Source organism: Engystomops pustulosus, chromosome 9, assembly GCF_040894005.1.
Source record: "Engystomops pustulosus chromosome 9, aEngPut4.maternal, whole genome shotgun sequence".
Classification (NCBI taxonomy): domain Eukaryota; kingdom Metazoa; phylum Chordata; class Amphibia; order Anura; family Leptodactylidae; genus Engystomops; species Engystomops pustulosus.
In genome coordinates, this window is record NC_092419.1 from 100,705,848 (window position 1) to 100,731,588 (window position 25,741).

General features: G+C 43.5%; 1 protein-coding gene and 1 long non-coding RNA gene across 9 annotated transcripts in view; one reads left to right on the plus strand and one right to left on the minus strand.

Annotated features, from left to right (window-relative positions):
* RALGPS1 (Ral GEF with PH domain and SH3 binding motif 1) overlaps window positions 1–25,741 on the minus strand; it is a 254,050-nt gene that overhangs the window by 55,941 nt on the left and 172,368 nt on the right. For all 7 annotated transcript variants that reach the window (XM_072124780.1, XM_072124779.1, XM_072124778.1 and 4 more), the window contains one exon: window positions 8,653–8,790. In XM_072124780.1, coding sequence (XP_071980881.1) covers window positions 8,653–8,790 — 138 coding nt within the window. The remainder of the gene's footprint in view (window positions 1–8,652; window positions 8,791–25,741) is intronic.
* LOC140077529 (uncharacterized) overlaps window positions 1–25,741 on the plus strand; it is a 72,825-nt gene that overhangs the window by 28,605 nt on the left and 18,479 nt on the right. The gene's annotated exons all lie outside the window — the stretch shown is intronic.

A 25,741-nucleotide genomic window follows, 5' to 3' on the forward strand; every position in this document is an offset into this window, starting at 1 on the left:
TTACAGACCTCTTGGATCTTCTAAGAGAGAACGAAGATACTCAGGGGCCCACAATGGGTAGGTCACAGTTCACATTACGATCACCCTCACAAGCTACTCCTAATCTGCGTTTATTTCCAGCTATTCAGATATTCTTTGAGTGCATGGTTCGAGACATACGGGATCTTGAGGAGACCCCTTGGAAATGCGAAAATCTTACCAGGGATGAGCGACAAGCAATTCGGAATTTATGTAAGAACACTGAGTTTGTTATAAAAGAGGCCGATAAAGGCGGAAACGTGGTCTTATGGCCGGTAGAACAGTACATCTTAGAAGCCAACAGACAGCTAGGTAACCAACAATATTACTCTGCTTTACCCTCAGATCCCACCAGTGTCTTTAAGGGCAAACTCGATCGCCTAATAAATTCTGCTTGGAGGTCGGGTATCATCACACAACGAGAGAAAGACTTCCTCACAGTAAAAACTCCAGTGACGCCCACTTTTTATATGCTACCGAAGGTACACAAAGCAATGACAACTCCACCGGGGAGACCAATTGTGGCAGGAATCGGTAGTCTGTGTGAAAAGTCTTGCATTTATCTGGACTTCTTTTTACAGAACCGTGTTACCAGACTGACCTCCTATATCAGGGACTCTTCACATCTCATTGACCAACTGAATAAACTGGATCTTTCACTCATCGAAGAGGAGATTTGGATCATATCTATGGACGTCGAGTCACTATACACCAATATTCTGCATGAGGTGGGTGTTAACGCGGTGGCTTATTTTTTCCAACAAGATCAGAATAGGGATGAGCGCCACCAGGGGTTCCTGCTGGAACTCTTGGGATTTGTGCTCAGACATAACCATTTTGTCTTTGATAGAACCCACTACAGGCAGGTCTCGGGCACCGCGATGGGTGCGCGCTGTGCTCCTTCCTATGCCAACCTATTTTTAGGTTGGTGGGAGGAGACCAGGGTGTACCCATCTGGTGACTTCCAGAGGCATGTCGTCGGTTGGTACCGCTATATCGACGACGTGCTTGTCCTCTGGAGGGGACCACCCGAGACCTGCCATGCCTTTGTGGGGGCGCTTAATACTAACGATTGGCAAATACGGCTGACACCGGTGTTTTCCCAAACAGAGGTGAACTTCCTGGACCTACGGATCTCAATCAAACAGAAAATGATTGAAACTACGCTATATAGGAAGGAAACGGCGACAAACAGCCTATTACACTACCAGAGCTTCCACCCCCGTCACTTAAAGGATGGCATCCCAACAGGGCAGTTCCTTCGTGTCAGGAGGAACTGCAGTGCACAAAGTGAATTTATGGAACAAGCTAGAGACCTAACTAATAGGTTCAAAAATCGGGCCTACCCTAAGAAGGTCATCTCTAAGGCGTTTCTACGGGCAAAACACACTCCGAGACAAGACACATTTGCATCCAATACGAAAGTACCGGACGGAAAACCCTGCTTAATAACAACATACCATAACCAGTGGTCAGATGTCTACAAACTGTTACACAAAAATTGGGGCATTCTGCAAAGTGATCCCAGGTTGGACATACATATCCCCCCTGTACCAAAGATGATTGCTAGAAGAGCCAAAAACCTGCGTGACAGTTTAACCAGGAGCCACTTTCAACGCCCAAGTAGGGCAATAGGACATGGCCAACGCTTATTGGGAACATATCCATGCGGGGAGTGCACAGTCTGTCCTATGATTTTGAAAGGGGACAACTTTCAGAACCCAGCTGATTCCAAAATTGTCAAACTTCGATCGTATGTAAACTGCCGCACACGGTGTGTTATTTATGGTCTGATCTGCTCCTGTCCAAAAATTTATGTGGGACAAACAGGTCAAGAACTGCGGAAAAGAGTGCAGAAACACATCTCCACCATACACAACGCAGAATGCGATTTCAATGATGGAAAACAACTTTCCACAGTTGCAAAACATTTTCTCAATGCACATCGGGGGGACCCCTCTGGATTGAAAATTATAGGTCTTGACAAGCTTCAACCCAACATACGAGGAGGAGACCTGACTCCTGCCCTACTTCGCCTAGAAGCCAAATGGATCTTCGAATTGGCAGCACTGGCACCTCGAGGGATGAATGAAGACATGCTCTTCTCCGGCTTCTATAAAAAGTAGGTATTACTCCTCATCTATTCCTCCGGCTCCCTGTGGCTTTCTTTTCCTTTCTTCCACTTCTCTTTCTCTCTTCTCCTTCCTCCACCCATCTCTGGGTTCTGTTAGCACCTCGGCTCCTTGGGCCTTCTGGCCCCATTTTTTCCCCTCCTCTCGCTCACTTTCACCCGCTCATTCCCCCTCCTGTTTCCCCCCCCCCCCCCCCCCATCCCTTCTCCCACCCTCGGCTCTTCCTCTCACCTTTGCACGGCCTCACAGCCTTTCTTTCACTGATTGGCACGCATTGGGTCACCCTATGCCATTGTGACTCCCTCCCGGCACCACACAGTCACCAGCACAGCTTACAGACACCGTGTCCCAGCCCGGGCTCCTCAATCGTCGGTCCCCCTCCCCCCCCCCCCCCCTTCTCATCACTTTCCTTCTTTTCATACTGTTATGGCACTTGCACTCACTTGACCACACGGGTCTTTTTCCTTCACACACCCACTCTGCACTCATCATCCTCACACTCCAACACTCATACCCATACGTATTCTCCCGCACGGGGAGCATAGGACATATACGGATATAGGCCAGCCGGCTGGTATCAAAACTCATGATGCTTTGAGACAATGGTTGCATCCGCTAGTCCTTTGTCTGTACAACTCTCATTTGTTTCCTTATTACCTCTAGATTTGACAGAGGATGTCCTTCTTTGTCCCTTCTTTTTGATACATCAAATGATTCGACCTCCGTCCTCCACTTCATTCCCTGATGAATCCAAGCCTGATCTCCTTCTTTCCATACAAGCAACAGATATGGTCAGAGTGACAATTCTCTAGTACTCACTACGATTGCTTCTCTTGCGGAAATTTAGATATATAATATTGTATTTATTTACATCTTCTTTTGTTTCTGTATGCGTGCTGGTTGAGTGTGCATGGGCCCATGAGGATGTATGGATGGTAGTGTGTCTTGGGGATTATGTTGCCTTCACCATTTTTTCATGTTTTTTCATGTATCCCATTTTTCTTAATATTTCTTTGCGCACTCTGTTTATTAATATGAATTACTGGATGTTTTACATTTTTAAATGTTCTGTATGTAACAATATTGTTAATGTTGTGTATAGAGTAATTGCATTCAGCACTAGGTGAATTTCTAGTATATTGTTTGGTCTTGCACTTGGCCTATTCGATTGTATTGGACACTATTCCAGTGATGTTCTTATTAGACCAAACACTTCTGCACAGTTATATATTATCACACACAACAATACTGCACTAGCACTTTATTAGCTAACCGCTAATCTGATACACACCTTGCATTCCCTTCTCCTCGTACTGATACATCGGCGCCGCTGTTGCCTAGACACAGAGACGCGGCGCGCATGCGCAGGCGGCCTCCCGCGTCAGCGGAAGTAACGCGACCACGCGGCGCGCCTCCTCCTGTGTCAGGGGACAGCCCCCTGACGCCGCTCCACTGCACACACACCGGCTACAGATGCACATTAGATACTATGTGTATATATACCCGAGTACTACATCCATGGGGCACCCCTGAGGAAGCTGCGGTTGGCGGCGGAACGCGTGGGGCTACCCTTCCTGAGCCTTCACCCTCATCCCACACTCTCTGGTAACACTTAGGTATTGGTTTTCCATGGGTGGCATGTGACTAGTGGGTTCATCCTCCACATTCACGACACAGCAGGACACCTCTGCACTATCTGTGCACAGATTTTTATCACTCCCTGCTGTGTCCTCTGCGTGTGGCTACTCCACCGCAAGGTATACACACACACACTCAGCCACCTTGCATTTGCTATTTCAGCCAGTGTGTTTGTGGGATGCTATTGTGGGGGGCTCAGGCCTGGAGGACCGGACAACACCAGGTGTCAGGCTCCAGGTGATTTTTCATTGATGGGTGCTTGTAACCCTTTTTAAATGTTTTTATCTCTTGCTCTTTGGATGTTGTGTGCCATGTCCATGTTGGTAATTTGAATAAAATTGTGTTTTTTGGCTACATGACACATGCTTCTTCTTCATTATATAGGCTCTTTTGCGTGTGTTCAGCCCTAGATAGGGTTTCCATATTGCATTTAGATCCCAAATCTTTGCATAGGAGAGATACAGCAGCTCCAGGCAGCCATGTTACAGCAGAACATGTCAGATTCATGTGTAGCTGATGTCTGTGTCTCTCACCTGTATATTAGGAGGATGCAGCATGTCAGCAGATGCAGCACACACACTAGCAATGCTTTACTATACATTACACACAGACATGAGCAGGGGGAGGAGAGGGGAGGGGTAACGGGTGACATCACTGCCTCTGACCATGTGACCAGCCTCATTTACATAATAAAGAATAGATGATTTTACAATGAATAATGTATGAAATAACTAGATAAAGGCTGGGATGGGATCCTTGTGAGCTGCTCCAACAGGTAGTGGTGACAGGACTAGTGACACAGACCTGATGACAGGTGTCCTTTAAGCTCTGTACATCAGTCCCTCCTGCTAAAACACTGTAGCAGACGCTCACCGGAGAGCTGTGCAACACTTCAATGCAGAGAGCTAAGAGAAAAGCTGTGTAAGGACTGTGCACTTGGAGAAGCCACAGACCTTGAAGATGCACCGACTTTTCAAAGAACTGACTGCGAGCCAACGATAGGTCACACATTATAAAATCTCCGAAGCTGGGCTACCACACTGTACCGACAACATGCTGCGCCTGCATCCCACCAGATGGGTTAGTGCTACCCTGATCTCCAGCACTGGATTTGCTCCAGACCCCCCCCCCCCCCCCAATCCATCTGGGGGCCTGAGCAAAATGATCTAATGGACAGAGCTGCCCCCTGTGTATTCACCCTCATCGCATGACCCAGCACTTGTGTGTATCCACAATCATGCCGGGTATGGGACGTGTCATATACACATCAATGGCTGACAGCCTGGATGTCTGATCCAGAGCAGGAAAGTTCACTGTAGGATAAGAACCAGAACCAGGGATTGGAGCAGGTGGGATAGATTAGTGCCCGGAGCCGCGATGTCCTGCTGCTCCTCATGTGGTGTCTCACCATAAGTATTTCCAGTATTTGGGATTGTTCCTCTGTAAACATGGCGTGTAATGTAAAAGCACAGAATGATAGGATTCGGGAGGTACTTTGAGCTCTATGACGGGCCGGGTGTTAGCGCCCTGGCTTATGCACTTGTCACATTCCACGATTTCTGAATATTTCTCATTGACAGGAATTGGAAGGAGAAAACATAAATTTTACAGTTGTTTTGGAACGGCCCCCTATTATTCTTGGACTCCGTCATGCCTACTAGAAATTGGCACCCACACCGACATCCCCTCCTAATGTTAGATTTTCCTAAGAGGAGGAAGTCTCTTCCAAGACCCAGTCCTAGAAAGTTGACTGTTTAAGTAAATCACCAAAACAGTGCAGATAAAAATCATAAGGTGATATCAAAGGATAAACAGGTTTAAAAGGGAACCCGTCAGCAGGTGTGACCATGTGGTCTGCAGCTAGTGTTAGGTATTGTACCCAGTCATCTGGTAGTAGCAGCAGAACAGTGATATATGGATTTATATCCCTTGCTTTTCTAAATGAACTGGGGGTGTATCCTCACACTGCTGTGCTCTAATTTCTCTGCATTGAACTGCTGCTACTGTTTCCAACCAGAGGTTTTGTGCAGGTTAAGCAAAAAACAGACAAAGGATATGTGGAGCAGCTCAACGCTAAGAGCTCTGAGTGACTAGTAGTTCTCCAACAGAAGCCTGTGGGAGGACTTGTAGAAGAGATCAAAGTACAGAGCACAGCAGTGTGAGGACAACCCTAGTGCACTTACAATCCTAGAATATAAATACATATTTCACAGTCCTGCTGCTACTAACATGCACAAGGTATACCACACATATTTCCAGAGACAAAACCCAACATTGGCTGAAAGATTTCAAATTTTTATTATTATTCATTTGTTATCCATGGCCGCCTTTTTTCTAAAATCAACTTTTAAATCATGCTAATTAGCGGAATTTTGCAACAAATATAAGAAGATTACTACAGTCACAGAGCCTGGATTTATAAATAAGTGCCCCTGGTTTATCATGATGGATTTGGATGGCATATTTCACCCACACATGTGGAGATAATCATATCAATATGTAAGGGCTGCTACACAGATTCAGGAGATATCAGTCCCAGTATCTGACCATTATAATTGTGTTTTGTAAAAGAAGAGAAGAGGAGCTGGGGCTAGAGGTGGGTGTTATGCTAATCTTCTCTCATTCTGTCCAATCAGCAGCAGCAATATCAGAGAATTTATTCTTTGACGTGTTTAAACCGCGTTTACATAAGCACAATGTTATGAAATTGTGATGTAAACGGAATATACATGCAAGTTTACCATAAATGCAATGCTACCGCAAACGCAATGTAAATGCTGGATAACATGTTGTGAACAAAAATGCAATGTTCATGCAAAATCGATGTAAATATAAAATGTGATGTAAAAGAATTTACATTACATTTGTGCAAATGTGGCATTTGTATTGCAATTACAGTTACATGAAGTTTGCATTTACATCAGGTTTGCATCTCATTTACCTGGCGTTTCTTTGGCAGTTGCATTTACGTTTACATGGTGTTTACACTGCATCTGTGTCGCGTTTATACTAATGCAGAGTTTGTGTTGCTTTTACGTTTACGTAACGATTGCATTTAGATGGAGTTTGCATTGTGTTTATGCTTACATGACATTTGTGTGACGTTAGCATCACGTTTACATTCATACAACATTTGCATCGTGTTTGTGACCTTTGTATGACCTTACGTTGCATTTGCTTTTAGTCATTTTTGTGTTTCATTGGTCGTTGGCTTTGTCTATACGTTGCATTTACTTAGCATTTATGTGGCACTTGCATAACAATCACATTTATGTCTACGTGGCATTTGCGTTAACATAGTGTTTATTCTTTTCATGGTGTTTGCATTTACGTTTACACTGCATGTGTCATGATTGTGTTTACATTGCGTTTACATTGTGTTTGCATTTATGCACTTGCTTCATGTGCGCGTTTACTATCACATGCCATTTACATTGCATTTACACAGCATTTAGGTTGCATTAGTGTTTACAATGTGATTGCATTTCCATCGCGATTGCAATTTGTAACATTGCGTTTTATGTTAAAACAGGGTAATGCAATAATAGCTGAATATGAGGAGAATGGTAACATAATGGGGCAGATTTACTTACCTGGTCCATTCGCGATCCAGCGGCGCGTTCTCTGAGCTGGATTCGGGTCCGGCCGGGATTTATTAAGGTAGTTCCTCCGCCGTCCACCAGGTGGCGCTGCTGTGCTGAAAAGCATCGGAACGCGATGGAGTTCACCGGCTCGGGCTGAGTGAAGGTAAGTGCAAGCTCCGCAACAGATTTTTTGTTTTAAATGCGGCGTTTTTTTCCGAATCCGTCGGGTTTTCATTCGGCCACGCCCCCCGATTTCCGTCGCATGCATGCCGGCGCCAATGCACCACAATCCGATCGCGTGCGCCAAAATCCCGGGGCAATTCCGGGGAAATCGGCGCAAATCGAAAATATTCGGGTAACACGTCAGGAAAACGCGAATAGGGCCCTTAGTAAATGACCCCCAATGTATGAACACAGCATCCAGATGAGCTCACACAGAGATACAAAGATCACACACTGTCAGCCACTGATTGGACAGTATGAAAGCAGATTAGCATAACACACGCCCCCTCTTCTCCTGCTCCTCCTCTCAGACAGAAGACAGATTAAAATGGTCAGTTACTGGGACTGATATCTCCACAACCACATGGGCTAAAGATTAAAGTGTCCTTGAATCTGTGTAGTGTGAGGTGGTGAAAGATGTTTCTTAAGTAAACCTCGGGCATGATGAATTTCTTGCCCTTCCTTTCAAAGGCTGTAAGTTGCCACCAGAGGTGTCTTCTGGAGGCTTTCTGCATCAAGGTAGACACGCCTATCCATGGTTCCAAAAATGTCCCAATTCATGCAATATGGACGCTACCATTTGTTTTTTGGGCCTCCCAAGCCCCGACATGAACATTTTAAGTAATGGGGGCCGTCTAATATAATCCTATATAGGCGTATGATTATTTTATTGCAATGCAATGTCCCAATGAAAGAAACCAAGAACCAATTATGAATTTGCTGCGGGTAAAATACTGACACTATAAAGTCCTTTCACAGCTAAAACACAAAAGGCTGCATGCACACTGCTTTGAGCCCGCCGCACCGTAGCACGGCGGGCACACGGCAGCGCGGGGAGAGGAGTATGGCCGTGGCACCGTAATACGGGAAAAGATAGGACATGACCACTTGTGTGCTGCACCGTACCGCTCCCGTAGGGCGCCGTGAGCCCATAGAAGTGTATGGGGGACGTATATCGGCCGCATATATACGTCGGCCGTATATACATCCCCCATACTGTAGTGTGAATGCAGACTAAGGCCGATATCAAGAGTGAAGAAGAAAGGAAGAAAACCAACCATAAATACAGGAGACTTGCAAATCAGCGATGATCCTCAGGATGTTGTTCATCTGATTGGAGCGCTGCTCGTTCTCCATGATGCTGCCAGACGCTGGGTACGCAGAGTCTACATAGATGATATCCAGGAGGTAAATACCTGCAACAATCAGACAATACATAAATATCCAAATACACAACATTGTTAGTATATGACATGGATATATTGTAATAATATCTAGAAATGCACACATTGCCCTGGATGATACCAGCCCCACACATTTACCACTGCAAGCACCAAATCATCACATGACATCTCATCAAATTTTGCAAAAATAAGTTCTAATAAGAAACTTTATGATATTTCATATAAGAGGAAAGTATTTTCCTCTCCAACTACTTTGGCTCCTATAATCCTCCCTCCTAATACTGCTATTCGCTATGGAATATATTGTAAGGAGATTCCTGAAAACATCGCCACAAAATTTCAAAACTGCTAAATAAAAATGAAGATATATATAAATATAAAATACAATAAAAAGTTAATAAAACCTTTAGAAAAGTGGTTGAATAATATTAATAATATAATATATTTAAAAATAAGGAGTCAACTTTATTTAAAGGAAAGCTACCACTTGAAGTGGCAGGTTTCAGATGGAAATACCGGGCACCAGCTCAGGGTGAGCTGGTGCCGGAGCTTATTTTTGTTAGTGTTTTAAACCGCTGTATCGCGGTTTAAAACACTTTTTAAACTTTATAGCCGGCGCAGGGAGGTACGCGCTCGGCGCTTACTATGCGCGCGGCTCTCCTTCACTTCCTATGTAGCCGCGCGCACGGTCGCACGCATGGTAAGCGCCGAGCGCGTACCTGCCTGCGCCAGCTATAAAGTTTAAAAAGTGTTTTAAACCACAATACAGCGGTTTAAAACACTAACAAAAATAAGCTCCGGCACCAGCTCACCCTGAGCCGGTGCCCGGTATTTCCATCAGAAACCTGCCACTTCAAGTGGTAGGTTTCCTTTAAAAAAAAAAAAAAATCACATAAAAACCCCCAAAAAGTTTCCAAAGACATAATTTTTTCCAAGGAGAATTCTTCCACTCGGTCATCTAGACGGTAAACACTTGTAAAACATTTGTGAGCTCCAAATGATATTCTACAAGTTTGGTTTTTATTTTTAATCGCTGCCGACCTATAATTAGTCTCATGGAGTCGACAACCAAGAATTTGACTATTTCAAAGCATCAACAGATCCCCGATTTACTGAATGTGCCCGGCAGGAATAGGCGCTTACCGGTAGCTCATGTTCTTCCGCAGCCCAATAACACGTGCTAATAAGACAGAGTCTTCTCCTCAATCCCACCTTTCACATCTCACCAGTCACACGATTATCAACCAGGCTGAGTTTCCATGTAAGAACCTCAAGGTGAACTTTGTGGTCACGTTGTGTTAGCTTAGTGTCCATTAAGAGGTGTTGGGGGTTATTTCTGCTACAAATCAGACAAATTTGTACTTGAGTTGAGTTACCCAACTTTTTTTTTTTGTGGTCAGATCCATATAGATTAAAGGCTGTAGACATCTCACGAGGAAAGTGTCCTCCTTCATACATCTATGTTACCAGATTATAAATAGTTTGCCTTGAGATGTGGACATGCCGGCTTCAGGTCGGAGCCCACACAGGGCTATTTATATATGGTCTAATACAAGCCTCACACTCATCATCCAATTATCCGGCAGGATCCGCTGCCGCTCACCTTCAGCCAGAAACCTTAGGAGGATGTATTGGCAGACTTTTATCTTTGGCACCAAAGCTTAAGTTTACTTTATATGCATTTCTTATACATATTATTTAGGGATAGGTTTCAACAGGTGAGATAATATATCACAAAGCAGCATGAAGTGCCTGGAGTGGAGCCATATTGCCCGCATGACAGAATCTGCCTAGTTTGAGGCCAAGTCCCCATTACTGTACATCAGATGACAATTGGCTGAATGCAATTGTTTCAGTGTTGGCCACTGTATGTTTTTTGTTTTTTCTTTCCTCATGGCTATCCTAGACTGTCAGCAGTTTTGACCTTGCATAGTTAGGAAATCGAATGCCAGTCCAGCTATGAATATTTCCGAGCTGAAGAGCCCTCCGTTGTCTGTACAGGGCATCATTAAACTAGGTTGGTGGGTTTGGTGACCATGGGTCATGGGCTACCATCAGAGTCACCCATATTATAGTCCACCACTGCCTGTAAGCACTCGTGGCACTGGGTAGGGTTTGGTTAACCATTTGGACATATATGAAACCGGCAGAGCCCCCTACTCTTGTGACTAGAAAGTTATCCCCAATCCTGTGGACAGAATGGTAACTAAAACTATCTAGAAGACCCCTTACAAGCTTGTATATCCTGTAACTTGTAAAACTGCTAAAAGACCCTTTAAACCAAGTGGATAAAGCAAGACTGAGCTCCATAGTATACACTTTATGAATAATTTTTCCATGACTTGTGTCTCCCCAAAGATTATAAATCACAGGTTTATCTAGGATGTATGACGGAGCTGGTAGACACGGGAATGTGTCTCTCACAAATCACTGTTCTCATTGCTTGAGGCTGATGAGAAGGTGGATGTATGAATGAAGTGTCAGACACCACAATGAGACGTCAGGGGGTCTCCATCATCAAGAGCGTAAGCGTCTTATATCAAAAAGCAAGACCCATAGACAACCTGCTCTGAGCGACGGACTCAATGGTATCCAACTTCTGTTTCCAATTTCTCAGGACAGTGAACATCTGGGGAATATTTATGGTACATCTACAGAATGCAATGTATGGGCCGGGGCAGGAAACACGCTCGCTGCTCGCCTGGAGTGACCTGCCTCTACTTAACAATAACACAAGATTTTTTTATGCAATTTATATGGAAATGAATCTTGACATTCAGCAGCAAGTCCATGTGTCTTATACAGACAGTACAGAGAAATGTGATGTCCTTGTCATGCTGCATGGATTACTATGGGAGAAGATATTGGAGACTCCCTCTGAGAAGCTACATATAGATGTCAGTAAGCTGCTGCTACAGCTCTAGGTTGTTACACTGCAATGAATGGACGGACACAAGTATATCACATACAAGTGATATATAGCTGTACTCTAAGTCTTAGGTTGCCTCATCCCCTCTTTATGGGGACGGTCAGTGACATAAAGGTACATGTGCAGAATGCTGGCAGGTTATCACATGTACCATGCCAGCCCTTAAAGACACACAACGCTCTTTGAAGAAAATTGGAACCACTCCATCATTGTGGTAATAGGTTCCAGCAGCAGAACTCCGCTCACATCTTAAGGGTTTCCTGTCAAGTTATTGGCTTCTCCTTGGTTCGTAAAACAAGACCTGATATATGATATTTCTACAAAAATAAAACATATTTCACATGTGAAGCTGCGGTGGGAACAACAGGGGTTTTACCATTATACGAGTCACCCCAGGTTAATCTCATATTATTGAGCCCATCATATCATGAAAGTTTTAGGTTATTACTTCTACAAATAAGTATTATAATAATAATATTCCGGGTCACTATTGTAACCACAAAGAAGAGTAACCCCCACAGCAGAAATAACAGAGCGCTCCCCTCCTCTCTTCTCCCAGCTCCTCTGTAAACCTTTATAATCTGGGGCAATAACGAAATCTGAGAAAACAGGAATGTACCTATAGGACCATCAATATCTAACTTTACCGAGTCCAATAATTATTTATCCGTCTCTTACAGTCCTCTCCAGAACAAGCACTGCTTTCCCACACTGAAAACCAATCTATAGAGCAGACATCCATTATTTTCCCACATAGGCCTCAGTTATCCGCTCATTAAACATCAGGATAGAAGACGTTTGGCCAGGAAATGAGTGAGGTCAGGTCATATTTAATAGAAAGAGAAAGGAACTAACATTGAATACCTCTGCGGTCTCATGTATACAACATAATCCCATCCGTACAGGTTTTATGGTGAGCCCCTGAACTTATAAAATTTGCACCCACCCGGAATCACAATACCAAGAGAAAGAAATAATCAGGAACTCCAGATTCTTTGTTCTTCGGGGTTCGCAACCAAAAGGTGTCTGAGAACTGAGCGTGCATGTGCACAATGGGATCAAGAGGAACAGCTTTTACACAAAGTAACATTTGTTCGGCACAGACACCGGTTACAAATGTTCTGCTTATCTGCTACAGATGTTAGAAATTAGTTTCCTGTGAACTTTGAACAACACAAATAGAAAGTCCTAATCCAGTGCAACTTTCCAATGCCCAGAATATCACGTTCATGTCAGACACACTCGCATTTGTTCTGTTTATACGTTGTTGTTTTTCCATTGAATGATACAAGAATCCGAGACACAAACTGCTTGGGAAAGAATATTTTTGTAAAGTCAGCTGTCAATTTAGCAGCTATACATACTTCTAGTGATGGGCGGACACCATTTCAGGCTCCAGTATTTTGTGGCGTTTCATTCGGCTGTGATGCCACAGTCTACAGGATCCATCAGGAGTTGTTAGAAAACACTTATCCATCATTCACTATCATAAATGGAAATCTTGACCCGACTGTGAACAGAGCCAAAACCTCTTAGAATTTGTTATTATTACAATATATCTCTCGGACACAAGAATCTTATGAACCTCCAATTTTATAAGACTGGGCCCCCTACCCCCTTATAAAAGGACCATCCATATGGCGGACGGGAAAAATAAACACATCTCTAAACTGCTCTGCCACAACCGATTTATCTCACTTATTATACACTTATGCTTGGAAAATCGCCAAAAGATCTAGGATATATGTTTCCGTGTACAAGGTCTAATGGTCTGATGTATACAAGTTCCAGGGTAGATTTACAGAGCAGATTAATTATATATAATTACTAGGAGTAAAGACTTAAACAATGGCCTAAGCAAGCCGTCCACCACCAGCGCCGGACATTGATGTATGACTGCTCAATTCATCGACTGCACAGAATTTGTCCCAACATTGGGAACAAAGTACCAAATGATCTCCCTGAAAATCCCTGAACATCAGGCTGTGGCCTGGGTTGCACGCTAAACAATCCCTGGGGGGTCACAGACCTCTTTTCAAACTCTGAATACAAACTGCATTACGTACGTAAACTAAACGTTCATAATTGCAATATTAAAATCATTGTTATCAGACTCACTGGCTCCAAAGTTCCAGTATACTGGCATGGATATCACTGGTTGTGATTTACTTAGGAATCATTTACATCAATATCTTCTTCCATACAAAAAATTACCCTAGTAAGATACAGAATCCACATTTATTAAAAAAAAAGTAACTCAAAAATGTGACAGTTTTTGATGACTTTAGGGACATGGTCCGCTGCAGCTTCCTCCTCCCCTGCAGACTTGCGGTCTCCTTGTGCCATACGTGGGCCGAGGAAGGGGCCGTGAAGCACTTGTAGGAGTTGTACGATGCTTTGCGGGTACATTAGAGAAACATCTGTTTTTCTCCGCAGAGTAAGTAAACAGCTGGAAGTGATGGAGCGATGTACTGGATAATCATGACTCACGTACATGCCGAGCTACATCCACAATGTATCATCCATCTGTTATCAATAGGTAAACAATGGGCGATTCCCTAAAGCAGCGGGCATGGGGGCATTACTCTGCAAAAAGACATCTCTAGCCTGGAGGCAGTTAGCGAGGGCACAGCCCCAGTCAGGCTGCAGTGTATAATGAATTCTGTCCAAATTAACGAACAAGAATACTAGGAATTTCAAATTCGCCTGGAAAATGAATCCATGGAGATGGTGCTAAACATGTTCCATGGGATAAAGCCATCACTGCATGCGGCTGGGTCCCAGCTATAAGCGGGATGAGATTATTTTGATGAGGTCTCTGATGGTCTGTTAGATAAACTGATTGCAATTACTGAAAATCTGAACACAAAAACATTGGGGAAAAATGTAATTATTGTGAAATTCTAGATGTTATCTTGGACTGTAATTGCAGAGGAAACTTTGTTTCCTATTATAATTACTTCTGATGGAGCACATTGGTCTCCCTAAAGATTTTTCAATAGCATGATCCAATGCAGAGCTGAATACACAGGAAGATGATGATGGCCACACAGTAGGCTCTATAGACATCCTAGATCAGGATGTAGGATTTGAATGGGCTCAATCGCTGTGCAATGTGTATGGCAACCTAACAATGATAGAGCAGGAGGTGCCAATAACTAATACAGGACATTCCTCCCATGTCACCAATCAAGTCATCAACCTCCACCCCAGAAAAGCAGGGTGAATAATGATCTCTATGCCGACCCTAATGTCCATATCATATACTTATTGGGTTCATGGAGGTGTGCTAACAATTTGGGTTTGTGCATTTATGTTTATAGAACAATGGAGAAAATCAGGTATCCAAACTATCACAGAGGGTCCTTTCATTATAAAAAAATATGAAATTTATAGCAGAGAACTGGTGGCTATGGACCGGTGGGCATCAAGTGGATGTGTATGGACCAGTGGGCATCAAGCGGATGTGTACGGAACGGTGGGCATCAAGTAAATGTCTACAGACCGGTGGGCATCAAGCGGATGTCTATGGACCTGACTGGTGGGCATTAAGCTGATGCCTACGGACCGGTGGGCATCAAGTGGATGTCTACGGACCAGTGGGCATCAAGCGGAGGGCAAGGGACCTGTGAGCAGCAAGCGGAGGGCAAGGGACTGGTGGGCATCAAGCGGAGGTCAAGGGACTGGTGGGCATCAATTGGTAGTCAGCTAACAGATAAGTCTGGTTACTTTACTAGCCTAGTGCAGCTCAGTAATGCCAGGAAGTATTGGTTTATATAGCTGCCAGTCCAAGGACAGACATCAAATGAAAGGCATAAATTACAAATGTCAGAATACAACAGAGGAGTTTGTCAATGAAGATAAACAGGGAATATTCTTTTCCTTTTTATTGGCATGTTCTCCTTTAAGTCTGCCTGCTACATTATCCACACGTCGCTCTCGTGTGCGGTGATATGTGCGGGTTTATACAGCTGGGATTGGATGAAGCATGATAGAGCGATGGTGGATGAATAAAAGAGCTGATGCTCACACATTTCAGGGCGGCTGTGACAAAAGAACTGCACAAGACAGATTTGTATATGATCTGATAACGATGAGGAGGAATCTGACCAGGAACAATCGGGACAAAATCTCACCCCATGCACTTACCTGATTATGATTTAATAACAAGAAATATATGTCCAGCACTTGGACAAGACTGAAGTTTAATAAGCCCCATTTTTTTATGTCCATGAAATTTCAGTGCAGGAGACCAAGTATTTTGTATTGGATTCTCCTAACACATAGGCCTCTGGGCTTTCGGATTTCACATGTATTTGGAGGACAGGTACTGAAGGCTCTGAGCTGAGTGTACATCCGGTCAGTCTGCATCACATTGCTACTATTAGTCTGATCAGCTTATTGACAGAAAGTCTAACTATACTAAAAAGGGCTGGTCAAAAGCTCTTTATGACTAGTTCAGGGTCAGGGTTTTCTGTGCAAAAAGTAAAAGTTGCACAAAAATTTGTATAATTTACAGTAAAACTTTATCTTGTTTAATGAAGACGTAGAAGAAAGTTCACCTGGAGTTACTGATACATCGTATATGTCCTGCATGTGTTGACTAACCAGCGGCTTGGTCATGACATTAGACCACGGGTCCTACACAAATGCAACCGGATATATTCTGGAAAATAACAACCTGTGACATGTAAAGCAGAACCATCCCACAACCGGTCATTCCTCCCATTATAGAGATCAGAGGCCGCCGCCTCCGTGACTGAGAGCGATTACCATTTTATTTTCCAAATTGATCAAAAACATCAAGCAGGATGCTATAAAGTCATAACCATTTTATGACCAGAAAAGATTTTTCTTTCGTCAGAAAAAGTTCATGGTTTAACCCTCGGCAGCTCCAGCTGTAAGCAATTCTGCTAATACTCGGCAATTCCGAAGCACATGTGAACTAGAAATAACCAACATTAACATGACATGATGAAATACATATTGCTGAATATGAACCAGACCGAGAACACTTCATACCAGGGAGGAAAATATACCATAAGCTAAGCTGTGATTCTCACCAAACAGGTGTACACGACTAGCGTCAGAGGTATCATGCATGTCAGGGTTCATTCACACAGCTGGGGTTGGTCCATGCAGTGCATGGGAAAGAAACTGCTTGCATCATACATCGCTACAATTCAAGGAGTCCCGTCCATCGTGTAGTCCGTCCATGAAACGAGACGGAGACCGCGATTCACAGACTGATCGCGGTTGTGTTAGAGCAAACTTCAGACACTTTCAGAGTCTCACTAAACAATTTTGAAGTGTTCAAATAAAAGGGGTCATTGCTCAAACTGCGTTTTCACACTCAGGTTTGCAGATCAGTTTTTGAGGTCAAAGCCAGGTGTGTTTCCATTTCAGGAACGGAGACTCAAGGGAGTATTCTTATTTACATGCAGCAAAGTTTTACACAAAACATTGGTCCATCGTCAGTGAGATGACGCGAGGGGGAGAACATTCTCTACAAGAGCCAAATCTATTGCGTAACTTGTATAATATACACCAATGGTAGCCCGGGGGAGAGCACCGGCTAGTGGTATAGATGGGTCATAAAGTGTAAGAACCACCTTCATTTTAGAACTAATCTAATTAAATACTGAGTTCTGCCCTATGTCTTATACTGTAATTGTTCATAATACACATATTATGTCAACCTCTTTATTAGGCGATTTAGGAAATCTGGTACGAGCCTTTAACTTTTCAGGATCTCATCCCCTCCCGATGATTTAACACAGCCTCAAAATCCAGTTAAGTGGTGAGAAGTTAATCTCCAAGCTAATGAGGCGATTAGCTGGTGTAATATTTAATGATCAGCTTAATGGGAGAAGCGACCCATAAAGCCACTAAAAAAAAGGCCAAGTCTAGGCATGGGGAATGCTCCAAAAATGGCCTTTAATCTCCAGACCTGCAGCTTCATGCGTCTATAACATGATATTCCTATAATATTGTCTCTTAAAAATGTAAAGTGTCAGGACCAGGATCTTCTACTGATCTCAGCTCAGCTCCGCCTTAATAATAAGGACACTTGTCCAAAAGTTACAAATAACTTTTGTAACTTTGATAAAACTTTGATAAAAAATTACTGCTCATAAATTTGTCAGAAAAAATGAGGAATCTTTAAACAATAAATATTTGGTTGGGTTCTGTTACCGGGGACTGTACCGAAAGGAGTGTTGATGTGATTGTGCTTTCCCAGAAGTCCCATACAAGTTAATAGAGCCCAGGTTAGCCATAAAAATCTGCTGGATATTGAAGAACTTCACCTCTCCATCCCGTTCTCCCAATCACTGGGGGTTCTAACTGAGACTTGTCACCTCTATCCCAATGACGGAGAGACAATTTGCATAAGTTTCCTATGGACTACTGCCCAGAAATAACTAGACCACAGATGCAGAACCGGCATTGCGTAACTTCACATTCAAACTTCATATTGAGGAAAACAAACGGATAGCCATGTATGGCTGTATTCCATCTTTTCCTAAGGATATTCACCAGTGGTGTTGGTGCTGGACAACAGATCGTCTCCATTCTGCTCTTAGGCTAAACCTGCCGACGTCTCAGGACTCACTATCCACGCTAGAAGTCACTCATGTAAAATACCAGCTCCCTGTCCCTCTACGTGGATATCTCTGAAACCCCTTTTCTTTTTATATAGCGATTATATAATAAGACACAGACTGCAGCTTTTGGATGTAATTTGCTATAACCGATCATAAAAATACAATCCTCTCCAATTCCGGCAATCTGGCTATACACGCTATTGCTGGCTGCCTCCCTCCGGATGACGGCACCGCCCCATAATTCCAGTCCAGGACACCTGTAGATCTGCTGCTTTGTTTTACTGTAATTATCTGGAAACCAATCAACAAAGAAATTCTTCTTCATCCGAGTGCCAAGGAAATGTTATTTCTCCATTTCCAAACATTGCGTTCACTTGTGCCCCTGCTCCTGGCCCTGCCTTTCCTTCTAATCTTCTCCAAAACTGGCAAAATATTTCTTTTCCCACCAATACCTCCTGCCCTTAGACTCTGCAGGACGCCATTGTCAGCAAAATGGATTAATCTGGCCGGAGCGATGCGGGAGTCTGGTGAGAGCATTCGCTCACATTCATTACCCTTTTTTAAGACCAGACTCTTTTGGTCTATGACGGATCAAACTGTCGGGGTTAATCTGCATTGCACAGTAAATAGTGAATGGTTCCAGTCTCTCAGATTTAACCTGAATTCAGTTCAAGGAGCTAAAAGGAACGACATTCTCAGAGATCCTCAATGTGCTTTGGATAGGTGTCAGAGATGACCTCAAACAAGACTGAGATACTGATGGGCTGCCCTCACAAAGGGGTCAAATCTGTGAGAATCATCCCATACCCCAACGTATGACTAAGACAAATGTAAAGGGTTCCCTTCTATAGGTTTTAGAAGGAGGCAATGGTGCTGGACCTGCTAGCAGAACAATAGCCACAGTAGTCATAGCCATAGTAACTGTATGTACAGGGAAATGCCTTGGAGACAACCAATTTTCCTTCAATAGCGGTCTTCTAAAGGAGTGGTCCAAGACAGTGGCCAGAATACATCCTATGTCTTGGAAAATCCACCGGCCGCACACTGCTCCAGGAGGCAATATGATGTTGAGATGACAAGGCAAAGAGAATAGGTTTGGTGAGATTATTCTAAAATGGTCCACTATCTTGAAGACCTCAAGCATCTTCTGTCAGTAGAAGGGTTAATACGTATAGCTTTGTCCCCCCCCATCACACAACTTCAGAGGCTTGTGTCCATTAGTCACTCTTGCCAACATGAAAAGTGTCCTTTGCTCTCACCAATGGAGGTTTTTGTATTTGGGAGGATGAATATTCATGAGCGAGCTGTGGAAGTTTTGGAACACAACAAGGGCCCTTGATGGACACAAATAGACCTGACACCGTCACACGAGGGAACAAAGAGACATGATCCTCACTACACACTATACAGACACATCCTACTGGTTAGTAGCCATCACTTCTCAGAAATGTTGGGGTGGAAGAAGGAGAGGGAACAGATGATCAGTAGCGAGCAGTCTGTGTGGGGATGAATTATCCTGCATGATAGTATTACTAATACGCTTTAGCCTCAAAGATCCAATCTTCAGTTATCATACTGTATCTACAACAGAACTGCAAATCCCTCGCTGCTTAGCTTCATATGATCACCACTACAGGGAGCATGAAGACAACCCTGTCCTATATGGCTGATGTCATATGGGTATGTCTCAATGATATCTCAGGTAGCCTTTCCACCCATGGGCCAGGTTGGGGAGGTGCTATGTAGGATGGATTCCTATTCCGTATTGGAAAACAATAGGAATAGTTCACCACCATAATCACGCAGGACACTGCTGGAACTATTCCTATTGTTTTTCCGTGAAGATACAGGTGCCTGTCCCCCTGCATTTTGTTGCGGGACACCCAGTTACTTTGGTCCTATAGACAGACTCTCCATATTAAAAGAGCGGATCAGGTTTGGACTTCTCTCTTCTTGGTTTGAAGGACTGAGTATGGACACCATGTAATTCTACATCTCATGTATAGGGGCTGTCCCCTATCAGCTGCTTGAAGCAGTTTTGGCCCTTCAGCAAGTGCCGCTTCTATTTCCTAAGGCAGAGCTACAATACTAGGCACAGACACTGTACAATGTTAGGTGCTTGGTAAGCAGTGAAGAGGCCATATCACCTGCCTCAAAGTGATATTGATGACATATCATAAAATAAGGCGATCAGTACAGGCGGTCCCCCAACACCCAATTTACAGACGACCCCTAGTTATACACGGACCTCAGGATTTTGGTAATTTACTGTACTTTAGCCCTAGGCTGCAATAAACAGGTATAACAGTTATCAGAGGTGTCTGCAATTAAGATTTATTGTTAATCCTGGTTCTTATGACGACCCAACATTTTTAAAATCCAATAGTCATACAGACCCAAAAAAATTTGCCTGGAGCTACAATCATAAAGTATACCTTCCCAACTTGCATACAAATTCAACAAACCTACAGAACCTATCCTGTACGTAACCCGGGGACTGCCTGTATTGAAATCCCTGAATAACCCTTTCATGACGTGTTAGTAGCAGGACCTAGGGCTGTCAGATCGGCTTGGGAGTCACATTTTGAAAGGAATAGACTTTAAATACTGTAGATAGGCCCAACGACAGAGAGCCTGGCAGATATATGTGCAGTCTAAAAGTCCTCTTTACTAGAATTTTTTTTCTGTAAGTTACTGTTAAAAGAATGAATGGAAACTAGTTCTAACAATGTGTGTATGAAGCAGCCACGGGCAGGACGGGGCACGCGCAGCCTACGACCATGGCACAGATTGTGTTGCACACGCCAACCTGGACACCAAACTTGACTTTCCATACGTTTTCCCTCCCTGTCTTGGAAACAACAAGGTTCTGGTGCTGAAGCAGCTCAAACATCTTCTACGACTCATAAAAATAACCGTATAATAATAATCATATATGAGCGATGCCCTAAGGATCTCATCTGAGTGTTCCCATACATGATTACAGCCCTGAACATAAAAATGATTATCCCTGCAATATGATATTCTTGAGAAAGCTGCAGAGACCCATCCCTATCTTTCCAGCATGACCATTCGGGGTATTGTGGTTTTGTCCAAAGCTTCAGCTCTTAGCAGGGATTTTCAGTCAAATATTTTTTGGAAAATGAGGATACATGACTCACCATTAATAACCCATGTAACATGGGAGACACAGCAGTGATCCAGCTTACAGGGGATGATTGTCTGATGAAGTGGTTTTCCGTGATCAGTGACATTGGAATTAGAAGAATATATGGATGGTTGGAGTAGATCAGAGCCAAAGCCGATGCGTGATCTTGACAAACGGACCACAAAAACGGACCACAAATCCATTGTAAAGGCCTCCTGCACACAGGCTTGTGCTGTTCTCAGGCCATAGAGTAAACATTGGCCTGAACCCGAAACAGCTGAACTGAACCAACATGCTGCGTTCTGTTTGGGCCATTAAATTCATGCCGTAGACTTGGTTGTCTGGTACAAAAACTGACCTGGTCAATTAACAAAATTCATCAAACGTCATCTGCTGTATTCTGCTGCACATTTTCCATTACGTGTGAACTTGCCTTTACTAGTTGACATAACAGCCTCCTTTGTGTGCACCTCATTATACCTAACCAAGTACTAACATGAACACAATGGCTCTGGGATTGTATTTTTTAGACCACAGCTGTCTATGATTGTTTGTTCATATTCCACAAAACTCATTAATAAGAAAAGAAAAATTCCTAATGCAATCCACGCGAGGCTGCCAAGGTTCACCCTGTGCTTAACCAACCAACGACGACCCAAAATACATCGCGGACTGCCAAGGTCTCGACAACAGGAGGAGGCAAGAGTAAGATGAGGACAATAAGCACTGTAACAAGGACACCGAGTACACGGCAGGACCTCAGCAGGATTACACAGCAAAATCTAACATTCCTGAGCTTGGCATGGGAAGACTGGAGAACTTTCTATGCCGCTCAGAGCGCAGGATGTCTTACCCTCATACTCTTACACTCCCTGGCTTCGACTTTTTACTAAAAACAAACCACATTTTCTTAAACTTGGCCTTAAGGAATTTGCTCAAATCAACGACTCTAAAGTTTGTTTCTCTTCTGTCAACAATCGGGCATGCGTAAAGTAACCAAGCTAATGAACCAAGGCCTAAACTTTACCCTGGCATCAGGAGTGCCAGCGGCCCAACACGGCTCCATAACTCATCGTGAAATAGACTTGTGCTACTTAGGACTACACTAAGTGCCTCTAAATCTAATTTGCTGCTCATTTCCTTAATCGCTTCAATAACTGTGATTTATGGCATTGGTATGGATAATTAAACCCGCGGTAAATTAGATGCCCACTGCAAGTAACATTTTGCTTATCCTGCTGTTTAGCAACCAGCTTGTTTATTGGCTACACAAATTCGGTGACTGTGCAGAGCCTCCGGGGAGCAGACTGAGCTTTCTTCTGCCGACACTGGTGTTATGGAAAAGTCTGATTCATAACTAACCATTTCCCTTATAGTGGAAGGAACTCCCAAAAAAGCTTCTTAGTTCCAGTAATAATCAGATTTCTGCCAGTATAACGTGCACACAGCATGAAATGGATTCTGCGGAGGAACATTACAACAACCTGTTGCACGCGCTGGTGACTGGTAGATCTCGTAGTGGATCCTATGACTATCTTTTTTCTGAAATACAGATTAATTAACCATAAAATAAGCTCAAACCCTTTAAACCCCACTAACAGGCCCCTGCTGGAGGTCCTAGCAGTCTGACCTGAAGCAACTAGTTAACCCAGATCCTGTAAGATTTGGAATAAACATCGGTAGTTGGAAACCCCCTTTAGGTTTAGGTTTTCTTTTCCAATTCCTAAAATTTTGAACACACTTGAACAAACCTAGTCTAAAAGTTGTCACATACTTAACATTACAAGTATGAAATATTGCCCCCCAACATATACGTAACAATTACTATCTGTCATAGTTAGGATTGAAAATGTGACCATTCGAATTGCATATTTTCTGAAATATCTCTGTCCCAGTTAGATTTCACTGAATCCCTACAAGAGTGTGGAATATAAATAAGAAGTACTAATATAATTAATATATTATAATAAAATAATAGGGAACAGAAGAATTGGCTTAGTTATAGGAATGAATAGGGCTGATTTTATGTCTCGGGACCATCTATTGGTCCAAACCAGTCTGTAGATGTGTAGAATTAGTCCATAATTTGGCAATGGATCCTTCAAGTAGCTGCACAGCAGGTAACAGTGAGGAGTAGATCCACGCTATATTACATTTTGAGCTTTCATTGTTCCCCTTGGTGACCTAAAGACTTCTCCGCGAGCCAAGTCTGTAAATATCCGACATCTTTAATATCTGTGATTCCATGAGTCGCCATGACGTGCCGGGCTCACGGTGATCACTGTGTGACTCTGTGTAATGAGCCTAAATCTGTGATCTCAGCGTATTAACACAAAGGAGCTCATTTGTATGATTGCCTTCTGTGAACGACATGAAGTAAAAGCGTTTTTTAGTGTTCATGACTGGAAACTGCTGACAGACATTGGAATAAAACCTCGGGCGCTATATGATATATAATCACCGTCTGAAGAGCCTGACCTTACACAAGGAGGCAGACAGAGCATAAAACTGATGCCTTATACTTTACGTTTTTACATCTATGTCTCTACTCAAGAGAAAAAAAATTAATGGTCTGCAGTTAAAAGTCCAGATTTGACAAAATAACCAATTTCCACCAACCGAGGGGGAGCGGTGGAGAATCTCCGGATATGCCCTGTTTCAGAAGCACCTTGACAGGGGCAGGATGGGACTGTCCCGAGAAGCCAAAGAAAACATTGGGAGACTTAAAAATTTCCAATTCTGCCCAGTAAAATGTGCTACTGTGCAGAAAATCCTCATCCAACATCCGAAGCCACTAGGATGTGGTCCAAGCGATGATCTCACGGGCAGCTGCTTTTACAGTCAAATCTTTTTCCGTCCATCCGATCGCTCCTATCCCAAGCTAACTCCTCATAGACTACATCTTTCTTCTGAAGGTTCTAGAAATCAGAATGTCAAGACAAACTATTTCTGAAAGCTGAAGGACTTGTATTACAGACATGGTGAGAACCCTGCAGCTGAGAACTACTGTACACTTTCATTTGGCTTAGAAAAGGTGGAAAAGCTCGGCTCCGGACTGAGAAACGTGTAGTTATTATTCACCACGGAAGCTGGAATAAGCTGCAATACAAGATGCGGATAGTTTACACGATTTGATCGGTTTCTGTAAAAGTTGATTAATAAGCTCAACAAGTACGACCAAGTACAATTTTACACCATTTGGACCTCTGACCAGTTTTCAGCACCATAGTAAATAAATTGCCACTAAGGGTCCATGCTGCACGGGTCCTATTCCTAGACGTAATTCACATTCACACAACCTATTTGTTACAGAGCTCAGGTGAAGTTCCTGCCTTCTTTTACTGCTCCCATTCCTGGCACTGTGCCCCCTACACCAGACACTGCTGTTGTTTACTCCTGGCAAATGATGGGTTCAGATGACCCCGGGACCATTGACCTAATTAAATAATATGACGTATGATGGAATGAAGCAGGGGAGGCCTCACAAGTCCCGTAGAAGTGAATGAAGAGAGCTGCGCATACATCCCTCTGGGTATCACATTCATGGCATAGATGTGGGTCTCAGATGTGGATGTATGTCCAAGATCAGAGTTTTCCTTGAATCAGCAAACAATGGGGCACATTTACGAAGGGTCCGAATCACGTTTTTCCGCCGGGTTTCCCCAATTTTTACGATTTGCGCCGAATTGCCCCGGGATTTTGGCACACGAGATTGAATTGTGGTGCATCTGCACCGGCTTTCACACAACAGAACTCGTGGAAAAACCACAGATTCGGAAAATCCACAGAATTTGAAAAAAAAAAAATAATAATGTCGCAAAAATATCACTCACATACACCGAGACGGAGGTGGTGAATTCCGGCGGACTTCAGCGAAGCAGCGACACCTAATGGACATCGGGCGCACGACCTTAGTGCATCGTGGCAGAACCCAAATCGGCATAGGAGAACACGCCGCTGGAGCGAGACAGGACCGGGTAAGTAAATCTGCCCCAATGTCTTCCCTGCTCACTCTTAATCCCTATTCTATTATTTTTTATTCAGCTTTGTACTTTGGATTGGTACCTGCTATGCTCCCCCTGGTTCTAACCCTTTGCTTTATTCCTGACTACCCTACTGTCGTGTTTAATGGCTTTAACTCATGCTGGCACTACCACATAAGCACAAATACCACCAATCTGGAGACCGACCTGGGAATCCTCCACCATGAGGAAGGGTGAAGACCATGGGATCCCTTCGACTCCATATACACCCAGATTGCTGCTTAAAAAAACGGCATCT